Source organism: Emydura macquarii, unplaced genomic scaffold, assembly GCF_026122565.2.
Source record: "Emydura macquarii macquarii isolate MOO-44397 ecotype Brisbane River unplaced genomic scaffold, CSIRO-AGI_Emac_v2 contig_1626, whole genome shotgun sequence".
Lineage (NCBI taxonomy): Eukaryota > Metazoa > Chordata > Testudines > Chelidae > Emydura > Emydura macquarii.
The window spans coordinates 120,838-134,669 of NW_027131763.1; the positions used below are offsets into that span (position 1 = coordinate 120,838).

The following is a 13,832-nucleotide window of genomic DNA, read 5'->3' on the forward strand; positions in this document are numbered from 1 at the left end:
GGCTCTCAGCCCCCCTGCTCTAACCACTAGACCCCACTGCCCTCCCAGCGCCAGATAGAACACAGGAGTCCTGGCTCTCAGCCCCCCTGCTCTAACCACTAGACCCCACTGCCCTCCCAGCGCCAGATAGAACACAGGAGTCCTGGCTCTCAGCCCCCCTGCTCTAACCACTAGACCCCACTGCCCTCCCAGCGCCAGATAGAACACAGGAGTCCTGGCTCTCAGCCCCCCTGCTCTAACCACTAGACCCCACTGCCCTCCCAGCGCCAGATAGAATACAGGAGTCCTGGCTCTCAGCCCCCCTGCTCTAACCACTAGACCCCACTGCCCTCCCAGAGCCAGATAGAACCCAGGAGTCCTGGCTCTCAGCCCCCCTGCTCTAACCACTAGACCCCACTGCCCTCCCAGCGCCAGATAGAACACAGGAGTCCTGGCTCCCAGCCCCCCTGCTCTAACCACTAGACTCAACCCCCCTCCCAGCGCCAGATAGAACCCAGGAGTCCTGGCTCCCAGCCCCCCTGCTCTAACCACTAGACTCACTGCCCTCCCAGCGCCAGATAGAACCCAGGAGTCCTGGCTCCCAGCCCCCTGCTCTAACCACTAGCGCCAGGCATGGATTCCAGGAGTTCGCTGCGCTGCGCTGTGCTGTACGTTTGAATGGACTAACAAGTCTAGCGATGGGATGTCCTTGCTGCCCTGTGCTGAGGCGTGGGTGGGCAGGATTTGGGTGTGCGCAATGGTCTCGCTGTGGAACGTGGGGCAGATCAGCACGTTGGGAGCTGAGTCCTCTCGAAAACCTGCCGATCAAAGGCTCTGAACATCCACCGCAGCTTTGCCTGTGTCATGCGGAAACGTGTCCTCCCAGTCCCCACCCCTCCTGAGCCCGCCTGTACGGCCTGCTCAGCACGAGAGCGAAGACCAGAGGAAAACCACAAACACCCTGAAGTTCTTGACAGTGTTTGCCCTGGGGCTATAAATGGCTGAGACCTGCTCACCTCCCCAGGCTGGCACCTGTGTCCTGTTCAAACTGCCACTCAGCTCCCAGCCCCTCTGCCTGCGAACTGTCCCCCTCGCCCGTCTCCACACAGCCGAGCGCTGGGATGCTGCTCCGTGCCACTTGCGGCCGCTGGGCGGGGAGCTCTGCGCGCCTCGGGGAGGTTCAGGCGTGTGCTGCGTGTGCCGCAGGGTTTAGAAATCAGCCCTCGCTGGCGTTTGCCCTCCTGGCCCAGGCTTGGAACGTCCCCGTTTACCACGAGTAAGAACCCGACGACCCTGTGTCTGGAAAGGGCACGACCCTCCGCACCTGCAGGCCCTGAGTCAAACCCTCAGAGCCACTGGGTTCCTCACCCGCCCGTGCGCGCTCCCGCAGCTCTCAGCGCTGGAGAATGTACTGGGTGTGATCCTGGCAGAGGGCACTAGAGGGCGGCTGGGCCTTCTCCAGCCACAGTCCTCAGAGCACGGGCACCCCCCTCTGCCCTCCTGGGCCAACCAGCCAGGACAGGTTGGGACATCTTGCCCGGGAAAGAGACAAAGGACTGGAGGGAGGGCGAGGGGGCAGAGTGGGGTCTGTCTGGTGGCTGGGAGTACAGGCAGTCAGCCGTGAGAAGTCGAGGGGAATGGGGCCCGAGAGGGGGCTCCGAGACCCCCCAGTTGGTTGCTGCCGTAACTTCTAGTTAAGCTGCTAACAAAGTGTGTCTGCGCTGGGATCCTGAGCACTAATAAACCCCCGACTCCCCTGCGGGCTGGGAATCGCCTCTGCCTGCAGGCGGCTGCCTGGCTCTTTGGGGGTGTGTAGGGTTCCCCAGGACCCATCCAGGGGACCCACAGGGGGAGCGCAGGCGGAGCAGGGGGGCTGGACCCTCCAAGGCCAGAGTCAGGAGGCGGCTGCGCTGGTGTGGGGAGACCCGGGGGAGGAGGGCAGACTCCGAGCACTAGAGTCTGGACTGGCTGCCCCCGAGTGGGTCCAGACACTGTCCTGGGGGAGCTGTCACACTGGGGTGACTGTGGGACCCTGCTGGTCTGCGTACTTGGATTGCAGGCTCAGGCACTGAGAAGCATTTGCTACCAAGGGGCACAAGGAGGGAGAACATTTCCCTAGACAGCAGGCATCGCTGGGAGAGATTCTCTGGCCCGTGCTGTTGGGGGGCGGCCGAGGTCCCTTGTGGCCTCACAAGCTAGAAGTGGCTAGTTGCTGTGTTAATGATCAGGAATGAGCTGCGCCTGTGATTGTCAGGAGCCAGCGCACGGCACGAGCGGGAACGACGTGCGGACACAGCGGGGTTATGGTGCTGTTGCAGCTCCCGGCACTGGACGGCCTCTCCATGGGCCTGGAACAGGTGCTCTCTTTGTGCGCAGGTGCCAGATGATTCCCACTAGATCCTGCCCCTCAGCCAGGCCCAGCTGGAGATGGGAGTCCGGGCTCCCGAGTAAAAAGCGTAGGTCGTTAGCAGCCTCGGCACATTGGATCCAGGGCAGCAGAGAGCAGATCTTGGTGGAGAAACCAGGGTGATCCTTTTGGGCCCAGCCAAACCCCAGGACAGGGTGCCTCCCTCTTGCAGAGCAGATGTGTGCGAGCCTGTCCCTGTGTGTGAGCGGCAGAAACACGGCCACCAAATTAACTTGTGGTGAAGTAACTGCCTCCCCCGGCCCTTATGCTGCAAGCATCCCCCCGGCCCTGCAGTAGCAGATCTCCCCTGAGCCCTGGTGTGTTCGCAGAAGGGCTAGAGTCTCTGTCAGAGCCCGACAGGACCAGGCCTGTGAGCCCTCACCTGCCATGCACACAGCCTGGCCCTGCTGCTCACCCTGCCGACACGACATCGGGGTCATTCTAACCCTTAGCTGGAGTCGCCTTCATTTCACTGGGATTATGTCCTGGCCCCTCGTCACTACCCAGCCCAAAAGCTGCCTCACTGCGTACAACGTATTTACTGCCGCGCCGCCCCACCGACGCCGGCACCACCCCACTGTCCTGCTGGACAGGACGGACCAAGCCTCTGCCCTGAGGTGTTCTCGCGGGAGCTGTTACAGGAGGTTCATCGGGAAGCCACTTGCAGGGGTTTCTCCACGTGGCTGGCCGGTGATGCTTTCACCAGAGCCACTGACTGGGCAATTAATAATGCCTTAAAATAGGACGTTGCTGCGGTGCTCATTCACAGCCAGCTTGACTCTCCTAACATCTGCCCCTCAACACGCCCCATAAGCGCGGGGCAGCAGCAGGCGTTCCAGGCCTCTCTTAGCAGATGCCTTTAGGGAAAACCCAGGGTGATGGAGGGGACCTCGGGGGGCGGGCGGGGGGCTCACCTCTCACATTCAGAGCTGTTGCCAGTGCCCCACGGCGGTGCTGAGGTGGTGGGAGCTCAGTAGGGGGCGCTCTCCACGCATGGGGCTGACCCCATTCCCCAGCCAGTGCAAGTGAGGGTCTGTCCCCCAGCAGTCAGCCTGGCCCCAGTGTCCTGGGCTGCTCTGCTGCTGCAGGTACGTTCTGGGGCTGAGACGATTCGCCTGGTGCTTGGGTTTGGGCTTGCTAAGGAGCCGGGGCCAAGGCCGCTGCCAGCCCCGTGTCCTGGCAAAACCATGGCCCTGGGAACGGCGTGTTGTTTCCTCCCAGCTCCCTTTCATGCAGGAGCTCGTGCCACTGGGCCAGTGGAGAGCCGGCTGTCCTCCAGCACAGACCGGGCTCCGGGCCGGGACAGCGACTTGCCGGCCGGCTGTTTAGTCTGCAAGCCCTACGGCCAGGCTCTGTCTCTTGTGTGTACAATACGTGGGGTTGTGTGTGTTCACAACCGGCCCTACCTGGTAATATCAGCCATGGTCCAGGAACCAGAGCCCTCCGTATTCTCCAGCTGCCGCCGGCAGAGTGGCCCCAGCGGCGGTGAATTACAGCTCAGCTTCCCTGGCCGTAGCTACCGGCGCTGGTGGCTGTGCAGGAAGCACCACTGGTCTGTGCCCATCTCCTCTGCGGGCCAGGGGACAGGCGCGCTGCAGCAGGCAGAGCAGGCGTCCCAGCGGCTGGGGGGGACAGACGTCCCCTGCATCGAATATCTTCTTTCTGAGCTACTGCCGCAGCAGCAAGCGCCATCTGCCTCATCTCGCCAACGCGGGTTTGAGGGAGCAGAAAACGGGCCCTGCTTTTCGGTTTAATTTTTGGCAACAATTTTTAGCGGAATTTTCACTTTCTTTTCCCCCCTCGTCTCGTTTTCTCTCTTTTTGCCACTGGAAGTGGGGGGCGGGGCAGGAGGAAAAAGCAGTCGGTTCGTTTGTTGGGATGGATTGGGTCCTGCAGCAATGGGAGCCTGATGGGGGGAGCGGAGCGGAAGGGGGGTGCATTGGATGGCAGCGGTGGTTGGAAGGGGGGGTGGATATCTGCACTACCCCTAGGCCATGCTGTGTCGTTGCTTGTGTATTTGCTTTCCTGTGTCACTGCTGAGCGTGCACAGCTGAACGTGCAGCTCTTCGTGTGGTTCATGTGTCGCACAGAGGCGAGATTCGAGCTACACACAGACATGTGGGGCTGCAGGGGAGCGACCTCACGAGGTGCACCAGTCCCTCCCTCACACCGGCAGGATCTCCTTGACAAGTGTTTGTCCAGCCTAGTCTGAAAACCCCAGCTGACAAGCCGCCCAGGTAACTTCTCACCCTGCTCTCCTGCAGGCTTCCCCGCGGATTTCCTAACCCTGTGTCCCCGGATCTTCCCAGCCACTGAAGTCAGACTGACCCCGAGTTGCTGAGGTGCTTTGCGCCCCTGGGAGTGGTCAGAGGCCATTGCTGGGAGCCTGGCTCCCCGCTTCGCTCCAGAGCAGCCAGCTGACAGCACCAGGCTATGTCACGCGTGCTGTGTGAACAAGGGCTCGCGCCGTTTACTGCAGTTACTGGCCCTGCTCCCTACGCGCCTGCTAATACCCCAGGTCCTGGGCCTTGCTTGGCATGGCCTGTGGCCCTGCTGAATCTGGGACTGACGGAGAGACTGAGGGAACTGGGGCTTGTTCAGTCTGCAGAGAGAAGAATGGGGGTGAGGAGCAGTGGTAACTACCGGGGTTCCAGGGAGGATGCCAGGCTGCCCCATTGGCAGATGACAGAACAAGGGCAGCAGCGTCTGTGCACGTGGGAGGTCTAGGTTGGACAGGAAAAAGACCCAGGAGGCTGGTGAAGCACTGCGATGGGTACTAGGGAGGTGCATCTCCATCTTTACTGGCTATTTATTCAGCTGTGGCTTCCCCCCAGCCCTGGCTAGGATGATCTCCTGAGGTTAGTCCTGCTTTGAGCTCCCCCTCTGGACTAGACCCCTCTGAGGATTCTCCAACTATAATATTCTATGAACCTGTCCCTGCCCCCAGGGCAGAGCGCCGGGCTCTGACTCCGAGGGGCCTGCCTGAGAGTGCACAGGAAGGGCCCCGCAGCTGGCTCACCGCGGGCGCAGGGCATGTGGCAGCTGGCTGGGTTCTCAGGGTTCCCTAGAGGTGCCAGTGGGGGCCCCGTGCCAAGGAGCAGGGAGGGTAACCACCTGCTGGGAGCTTCGCCATGGACGAAACCCAACCTGCCCAGCTGCTCTGGTACCAGCAAATCTCCCTGCCCCCCAGCCTGCTCCCCCAGCCCTGCCACTGGTCGTGCAGCCCTGGGGTGGGGAGCTGAGCATTGCGGGGCAGCTGCAGTGCGGACAGGCTAAGAGGCAGAGAGCCTGGTGGGTGGCTGGAGCTGGCAGTGGATGAGATGTGACTGGGGAGAGGGAGAAGGCGGAGGTCCCGTAGGGGGCAGAATCTGGGGCCAAGGGCATCGCTCGCTCCCCGCCGTCACTAGCCTGCGTTCAGGTACAGACGCCGCTGCCCAGCTCCTCTGGCTCCCCCAGCCTTACTTGTGGGGCCATAGTCCACGTGGCCGCTGGGAACCACGCGCCCCTGTGTTCATGGGAGGCCTCGCCTGGCTGCAGAGCCATTTATTATCAGCTGCTTTGCGGCAGGGCCTTGTTGCGCCAGCCCCAGCTGTACGAGCACCAGGCAGCCCTGCCGCGCTCGGAGCGCCCCGCCGGGAGCCGGGGCCCTTTTCACAGCTGCTGCTGATCTGAGGTGTGGGACTTCACACCTCCACCAGGGGGCTCCACGGCCCCACACACCTGCCCGCCTGACTGTCCCTGTCCCAGGTGCTACGGCCCCCAGCCCCCCAGTAGCAATCGGTGTTTGGAAAAAGCTTCTGCCCCATTTCTCCCAGCAGGAAGAGCCGTGACTGGAAGAAGAGTTGGTGACTCCTCGGTGAGGCTGGGGAGAGAACCCAGGAGTCCTGGCAAAACCTGGCCAAAGTCCCATTGACGCGGCTGAGAGCACCAGTGACTTCCCCACGGGGACATGCTCTGGGTCGCCAGCCCCCGGCCATTCCCCGGGAGTCCCAGCCCCCGTCCCAGACAGTGCAGCAGAGGCGCGAGAGCCCGGGGGGAAGGTCAGGCCTGCAGGGAGGCACCAGCTGGGTCTGCAGGTGCTGCGTCCAGTTCACAGCTGATTTCCTGCATCACCTCGGGCGAGGCACCGTGTCCCTGCAGCTCAGGCCCCAGCTCCCAATGGGGGGATCACCCCGGCTTTGTCTGTGCAGCCAGGCAGTGCCTCTGGGCTGGGCCTGTCGCTCGCTCTGTCTGCGCAGCACCTAGCGCAGCAGGTGTCCCCGGAGACAGCCCCTTGCCCCCGAATATTCAACTAATCCCACGCCCAGCAGCAGGGGACGCAGTGCGGCACGGAGGCAGGACCGCGGATTGGACACGTGCGGCGCAGGGGCAGGACCGGGGACAATGCAGCGGGGAGCGGCACCGGAGTTTTATTGAGGCATCTGGGATTTCACATCTGCATTGGGTGCTTCAGTCCTGTGTGTCCAGGCAGCAGGAGGAGCAGGGCGGGGGCGTCTGAACGCCGATGTCTGCAGGGGCGGTATCTGGGCTCGTCAGTTGTTGGCAATGACCTCCGCAATCCAGGCCTTGTAGTTGCACACTGTGGTGTAGACGCCGGGGTGGTTCTTCTCAGCACACCCGATGCCCCAGGACACCACGCCCGTCAGCTCCCCGTCACAGACCACTGGCCCGCCGGAGTCTCCCTGCAGGGAACAAAGAGCCGACCCTGCCTGGCACCAGAGCGACTCAGGGGCACGCCTCGGGCTGGCTCATCTGAGGTTGGTAACCAAGGGCAGAGCTGCCCGGCCAGGCCCCCCATCCTTCTCCTCCCCACCTGCCCTTACTGGGACATCCCAGCCCCACGGAAGGGCCAGCGCACATCACAGGACCCGTCAAAGTCAAAGCGGCTTCGCAGACTGTCAGCTTGCGCCAGGGGCCGAGGCGCTGAGTCCGTTAGGGGCTGGGGGGAGATCGCTGGTGCCTGGGCCCTGCGCTGGGCCCTGCATGAGGCAGAACTTCAGGCCTTTGCCTGGCCAGTGTAGATCTGACATGCCTAGCGGGGTGTCTCCCCCCACTTCCGCAGGAATCCCAGCCAGTCACAGCCACTCCCTCTGCAGAACCAGCAGAACTGAGCCGTGCACACACTAACACATGCACATCGCTAGGCATACACAAACACATACACACCTCCATGCACACACACGTGTGTGCACGAACACCCCTTCTGTAGACACTAATGATAGACATCCGCATACTAGCACACACACCACCTTCTGTGCACACTAATGTGTCCAAATCCCTTGCCACCGACACCACACACACACACAATCACGCATGGGCACGCACACACACTATCACGTGCATGCACACACACACACACACACACTTATCATACGTGTGCACGCACGCACACACACTATCACATGTTCGCGCACACACAGTATCACACTTGCACACACACACACAAACTCACTATCACACCTGCGCACGCACGCACACACACACTATCGCATGCACGCACACACACTATCACACATGGTCACGCACATACACAAACACACTATCACATGTGCATGCACACACACACACGCTATTACACCTGTGCATGCACGCACACACACACTATCACATGTGCACACATGCACACACAAACACACATGCACACACACACACAAACACACTATCACACGCGCACACACAATCACACGTGTGCACGCACACAGATTATCACACATGTGCACTCACACACTATCACACGTGTGCACACACAAACACACTATCACATGTGTGCACACACACAAACACATGTGATGATGTCTGGATAAGGGGGGCCCCACACAAACACATGCGGGTGCGCAAACACACACACTATCACACATGCGCACACACAAAACGCTATCAACCATGCGCATGTGAAATGCACACACACACACTATCACACACACACATACACGCACGCGCGCACGTTCCTGGGCACTGAGAGGAAACGCCCAGGAATGTGGATGCGCACCTACAACGACAGCGATGGTGTGATGAGCCCCTCATCGGGGCACCCCTGGGACACAGCCAAGAGAGTGAGCACAGCATCGCTGCCGTCGCGCCGAACCCTCTTCCAGCTGAACGCCAGGCTCCCTCCCCACACACCCCACGGCCGCTCCTGCCATACCTGACACGAGTCTTTGCCCCCCTCTATGTAGCCAGCGCAGAACATGTTGGTGGTGATGCGGCCTGGGTAGACGGCGCGGCAGACAGAGTCAGCCAGGATGGGCACGTCCAGACACTGCAGGGCAGCCGGGTACTGAACTGGGGAAAGAGAGAATGGGGAGAAATGGGGATCCAGCGCTACAGACCAAGGGTGGCACGGCCACACCCGGCCGGGGGGCCTGATTCCCCTGTCACTCATGCTGGTGTAAATCAGGAGTAATGCTGATGGCCCCCTCCCCTTGCAGAGGCTCCCCAAGCTGAGTTTGGCCCCACTGTGTCTTACCCCCAGACGTGAGGAGGTTCCCCCAGCCGGAGACCAGGCACTCGGTCCCAGGCACAGGGCACTTGTCAGAGATGGGGACGGGCTGCACGTAGGCACTGAACTGGGCCGGCTGGGCCAGCTTCACCAGCATGATGTCATTGTTCATGTTGTACTGGTTGTACTTGGGAAACGGGATGGCCTTTGCCGCCCGGATGTGCTGCTCAGTGCCCTCGTCTGCAGTGGTGTCATGCTCCCCGAGGTGGGCCACCAGCGTCCTGGGCAGAATCAGAGAAACGCAGGCTGGGAAGAGGCCTGAGAAATCAAGGCCAGTCCCCCGCGCTGAGGCAGGACCAACCTCCCGTGCCGGGGATTCCATAGCCTCCCTTGGGAGCCTGGCCTGGCACCCAACTGCCCGGAGCATGAGCAGGGTTTCTGCACAGCCATGCTGGATCTCCCTTGCTGCTGCTTGCTTCCTGTCCTACCGTCTGTGGCCTCTTTCTAAGCGCCCCGACTGGTCTCCGGCTCCTCCCGGTCGGGTTTCTAAACCTCTGAGCGTTTTCGTTGCCCTCCTCTGGACTCTCCCCAGCTTGGCCACCCCCTTCTACAGAGCAGCGCCCCGCTTTGCACACAGCTCTCCAGCAGCGGCCTGGCCCATGCCAACTCAAGCAGCCAAACCTCCTGCCTGGCCTGCTAAGCCACCCGAGAACTGTGTTCGCCTTTTGGGCCACTGCATCACAGTGTGTCCCATGGTTCAGTTGCTTGGGAAACACAACCGAGGCCCCCACATAACAACCACATGGCCTGGGTCCCACTGAAGACCTGCTTAATCCCCAAAGGGGCCGGCACCTTGTGCTAGGACAGGGCTGAGTCCCCCAAACTGCTCTACTGACGCACAGTCCTACTCACGTTTTGTAGCAATGAGCTGCCGAGAGGATCCACCACTCGTTGATGAGCGACCCCCCGCACCAGCGGGAACCTGCGCCATACGTGAAATAGACCTGCCAGGGCTGAGAGTGGGGTAGGCACTCATACCCCCCTATTATCTTATCGTCATCGGCATTGCTGAGCTGCGAGGCTGCTGCAAGACACACAGGCGGGAGGGATTAGCCCGGGGGACTGGAACAGGGGAACGGAGAGGGCAGTGCGGACGGGAGTTACCTGCAGTGCTCAGCAGAAGAGTGATCCAGAAATGCTCCATGGTGCCAGGGTGAGCTGGGCACGAGGCGCCGGCAGGTTTATACCAGCTGAGCCACCCCCCTTATCTGGCAGCTACAGTGTTTAGGGACTGAATTTAGAAACAAAACCAAATCTGTCTCCCCAGGTAAATAACTGTCTACTCCACCTGCTGCATTCCCTTGGGGAGGGACTCGGGGCCAGAAATAGCTCAGGACACGGCATGCCTCGTATGCCCTTTGGGTGAAATTCACCCAGCGCAACGCCACCATTACCCTGGGCTGGAAGCGATAAACAGGCACGTGCGTTTCAAATCCCCACGTAAGAGCTCAGAGTAGGGGGCTTCCATGGAATGATGGGGCGCAGGGCTCCTGGGTGCAGCTGGCAGGAATCTGCCAATTCAGCTTTTGTTGTTGTTGGAAAATGCCAAGAGATCAAACCAGAACCTGTTCGGGACACAGTGGCTTGAACACGCAACTTGAAACGTTGTTGTTAAAAAAATGACAAGCTGCTAGAACCAGTCAGGTTCAGTGTTTTGAGTCCAACTGCCTTTGTCTCAAAGTGTTGGTACATTTTCACTACAAAAGTGAAATGAATATAAGGAAAATTGAAACAAAACGGTCTGAAATGACCAAAACCAAATGTTCCAGGTGACCTCAATCAAAAATGATTTCAGAGTTTTGGTTCACAAAAATGTTTCAGATTTTGACTTTTCATCCCACTTTGAGATGGGAAAGAAAATGTGTATGTTGAAAAGTCTCCTGAGCTCGCCCCACTCCTGGGGTTGGTCCCTGGTTGCGCCCCAGACTCCCCGTGTGATCTCAGCTGAGTCACTGACTCTCGCTACACTGGGGTCCCCATCTGTCACAGGGCTAGCGTTACCTGCTTCCCGCCAGAGTGCTGAGAGGTAATAAAGCAGCTCCCCGAGAGCTGGGAGCTATGTCAGAGCGCTGTCCACACCTGCGCTTAGCTGAGTGTAACTGATGTCGCTCGGGGGTGGCTCATTCACACCCAGCGTGACAGTGACATAACCTGGAGTGTAGACAAGCCCTGTGAGCTGATGGGGGCAATGGAAGCATCGAGCGAGACTGGCCTGAAAGGTGCATTAGCTTCGAGGGCCTTGTTCTGAGCCGGCAGGTGCAGAGACAAGCCGCTGTCTGGGCCCCTCTCGTTACAGCCTCGCGTCTGGTCGTGCCTGGTCTGACTCTACAGAGCCCAGTGGTCACTGGTCACCCGTCTCAGCCCACCCCGTGCGCCTTCTGGCTCTGATCGCACCTGGGCAGGTGTCATTTTCTGTTCTGTGACTGGGGAAGTAACTGACAGCAGCTGGCAGGAAAAGCCCAGATCCGTGTTTGGTTCCCAGTGAGTGACCCTGGGGGCAGGTCGCCTTCATTTCATTGTTAGCACATGAAGCGTGGCTAAAGGCATCTCCAAAGGGCTGACCTCAGCTGCCCTCCTCCGACCTGGGACGGACACACGCTCAAGGACAAGAGCACAGACCCGAGAATTCACCAGCGCAGAGCGAAGCCTGGTTCTTTCTGCATCCCCACGAATGAGGCCTAGCCCGTGAGCACTGGAAATGTCTCTGCAAGGCACACAGGGCTCTGCCTCGTGCAACGAGAGCCAGTCAGACGCTTTGATTTTCAGGGCACCCTTGTGATTCTTTCGTAGTGCGGAAGCACCTGCAGACTCCACCTACATTGGCAACCCTTTGTGCTAGGTGCTGTACAAGTGCAATCCTTAAGGCACAGTCACAGTAGCTGGTCTACACTGGGGTGAATGACAGAGGGCTCAGGCGCAGGAAATCCACGGCCGTTACTCCTGATCCCCATCAGGGAGTGAATGTTCTCCCTGGGGGTTCCACCTCTTTGTTTCGTTTCAACATTTAACGTTAGCTAAACAACCCCTTTCAACCTGATTGAAATGAACCATTTTACCATTTACCCCTTCACTTTGAACAGGGTCGTTTCAGCTTTCCAAACTGGAATATTTCAGAATGTTTGTTCCATGAAAAACTGAAAGATTTAGACTTTTTGTCCTAGTTTGGGACAGAATTTCTATTTCCCGGCCAGCTGTAATATGTAGACGGACACACGCTCCTCCTGCTGTGTATACAGGATGGATCCATACATACATCGTCAGAAGCTGCTGCAGACACAGATCCTGCTGTGTGTACAACCCCTTCTCCCGTGGATGCCCCCGGATGCCTCCCCGTCTGAGTCACAGACAGAGTCCCTGTATCACTTCCCAGTGCCGTGTGTCTTCCAGTTGCACAGCGCCACCAGCTGCGGGGCTGAGGGAGCCCAGAGCCTGCACGCCAAAGGCTGCAGCTACAACCCCGGCTCAGCAGTAAGCGCAGGGCAGCTCCCGGGAGGGCCGTGTTGCACAAAGTGCAGTGAATCCTTAAAGCAATTGAAACAACAGCACGCGTGCAGAGCACGGGCGTCCAGCACGTCCCACGTCAGCCAGGCCCCAGCTGCCTCTGCTAAGGGAATTCACAGCCTGTCACGTACCGAGGCAGTTCATGCCCACAGCGGCCTCCCCTGCCCCCTGGACATGGCTGAGTCACAGATACGGTGCTGGCCACACGCACACCCTGCAGTGTATCAGCCACATGCGCAGGTGTGTGCGCACACCCCGCTCCCCGGCCCACCAGGGAGAAGTGCCCAGCTGTCTGCCTGTGACCCTGGCCCCCGCCCCACCGGCCAGCATGGGGGAGGCTGAGAGCCCCGGGCAGCTCCCGGCCCAGGCACCTCTCCTGCCCGGCAGCTGGGGCGCTCAGCCGTGTGGCTCCGGCTGTCCTGCGTGTGGGGAGCTGAACCTGCCCCACTGAGGCCCTGCTGGCCATGGCTGGGGAGGAGGTGCCCAGAATAAAGGCCGGGCTGGGCTGGGCCAGGCCTGCTGGACTCTTGCTCAATGGGCTGCAAAATCTCCAGAAACCCCCTCTCCCCGCTCCCCGCAATCTTACTACCAGACCCCGTGTTACACCTAAAGCCTCCCCTCCGGTCACCATTTGTTCCCCTTAAATCTCCTCCCCTGCTCTCCCTCCTCTGCTGTGTGCCACCCTAATGCGTCCCTCGGGATAATTAGACCTGTCACTCACAGAGTCAGGTGGGTGACTAGAGGTGCATTACCCAACGTTACCTGTCTAGTCCCCTGTGTGTCACCCCAGTGACCCCTCCCACTGCACCCCACCAGAAATCTACCTGCACCGTGCTGGCCCCAATGCATCCCCCCAACAAACCATCTTTGCCCTACATCGTCCCTTTACTTACCCCTGTAATTCACCCTACATTTCCCCTTCAGGGATCCTAAATAATCCCCTGTTTATCCCTTTGTGAATCACCCAACATCACGTCTCATTCACAAGGGGGGCGTACATACAAAAGAAGTGTTTGTGGGGGCGGGGGCGGGGTCTGGATATGCCTGTGTTGCTCTGTGTGTGTATTGAGATGGATGTGTAAGACGGGGCAGGTATGCTGGGCGGGGCGGGAGGGTTGTGAATGCATATGGCTGTGTTTGTGTTTGTGAGCAGTGTGAGGGGCTGTGTGGTTCTGGGTGTGCAAGGCTTTGTGGATATGTATGTTTGTGTGTCTAGCTCAACGTGTGTGTGGCTGGACGTGTGAGTCCTAGCAGTGAAATCAACACCTCCAGTTCATCCCCCGCGAACGCTCCAGATTCTGCAGGGGCAGCAACTCTCTGCCAGCCTGGGGAATAGGCGGGGATGCAAAGCACGGGCTGCTCTGTGTGCGCGTGATCCCGTGTGGGCACCCAACCCTATTGTGCATCTGCAGTTTGTAGTGATCACTGAGCCCTGAATGTACAGCC

The 13,832-nt window shown here is 59.8% G+C and overlaps 1 protein-coding gene across 1 annotated transcript; it reads right to left on the reverse strand.

The window, feature by feature from the left end:
- Positions 1-6,793: 6,793 nt before the first annotated feature.
- Positions 6,794-12,400, reverse strand: LOC137157883 (trypsin II-P29-like). The gene is made up of 4 exons (XM_067555310.1): positions 9,738-12,400; positions 8,853-9,106; positions 8,532-8,668; positions 6,794-7,068 (listed from the first exon to the last, which is right to left on the reverse strand). The coding sequence occupies exons 2-4, from the start codon at positions 8,995-8,997 to the stop codon at positions 6,919-6,921; spliced, it is 432 nt and encodes a 143-aa protein (XP_067411411.1). The 5' UTR covers positions 8,998-9,106; positions 9,738-12,400; the 3' UTR covers positions 6,794-6,918.
- Positions 12,401-13,832: the final 1,432 nt, after the last annotated feature.

Excerpts from the sequence above, each read along its gene's own strand:
- LOC137157883 (XM_067555310.1), bottom strand. The coding sequence starts at position 8,997 with ATGAACAATGACATCATGCTGGTGAAGCTGGCCCAGCCGGCCCAGTTC. Across the intron at positions 8,669-8,852 it reads GAACCTCCTCACGTCTGGGG|TTCAGTACCCGGCTGCCCTG; the intron begins GTAAGACACAGT and ends CTCTTTCCCCAG. Across the intron at positions 7,069-8,531 it reads GGGGCAAAGACTCGTGTCAG|GGAGACTCCGGCGGGCCAGT; the intron begins GTATGGCAGGAG and ends TGTTCCCTGCAG.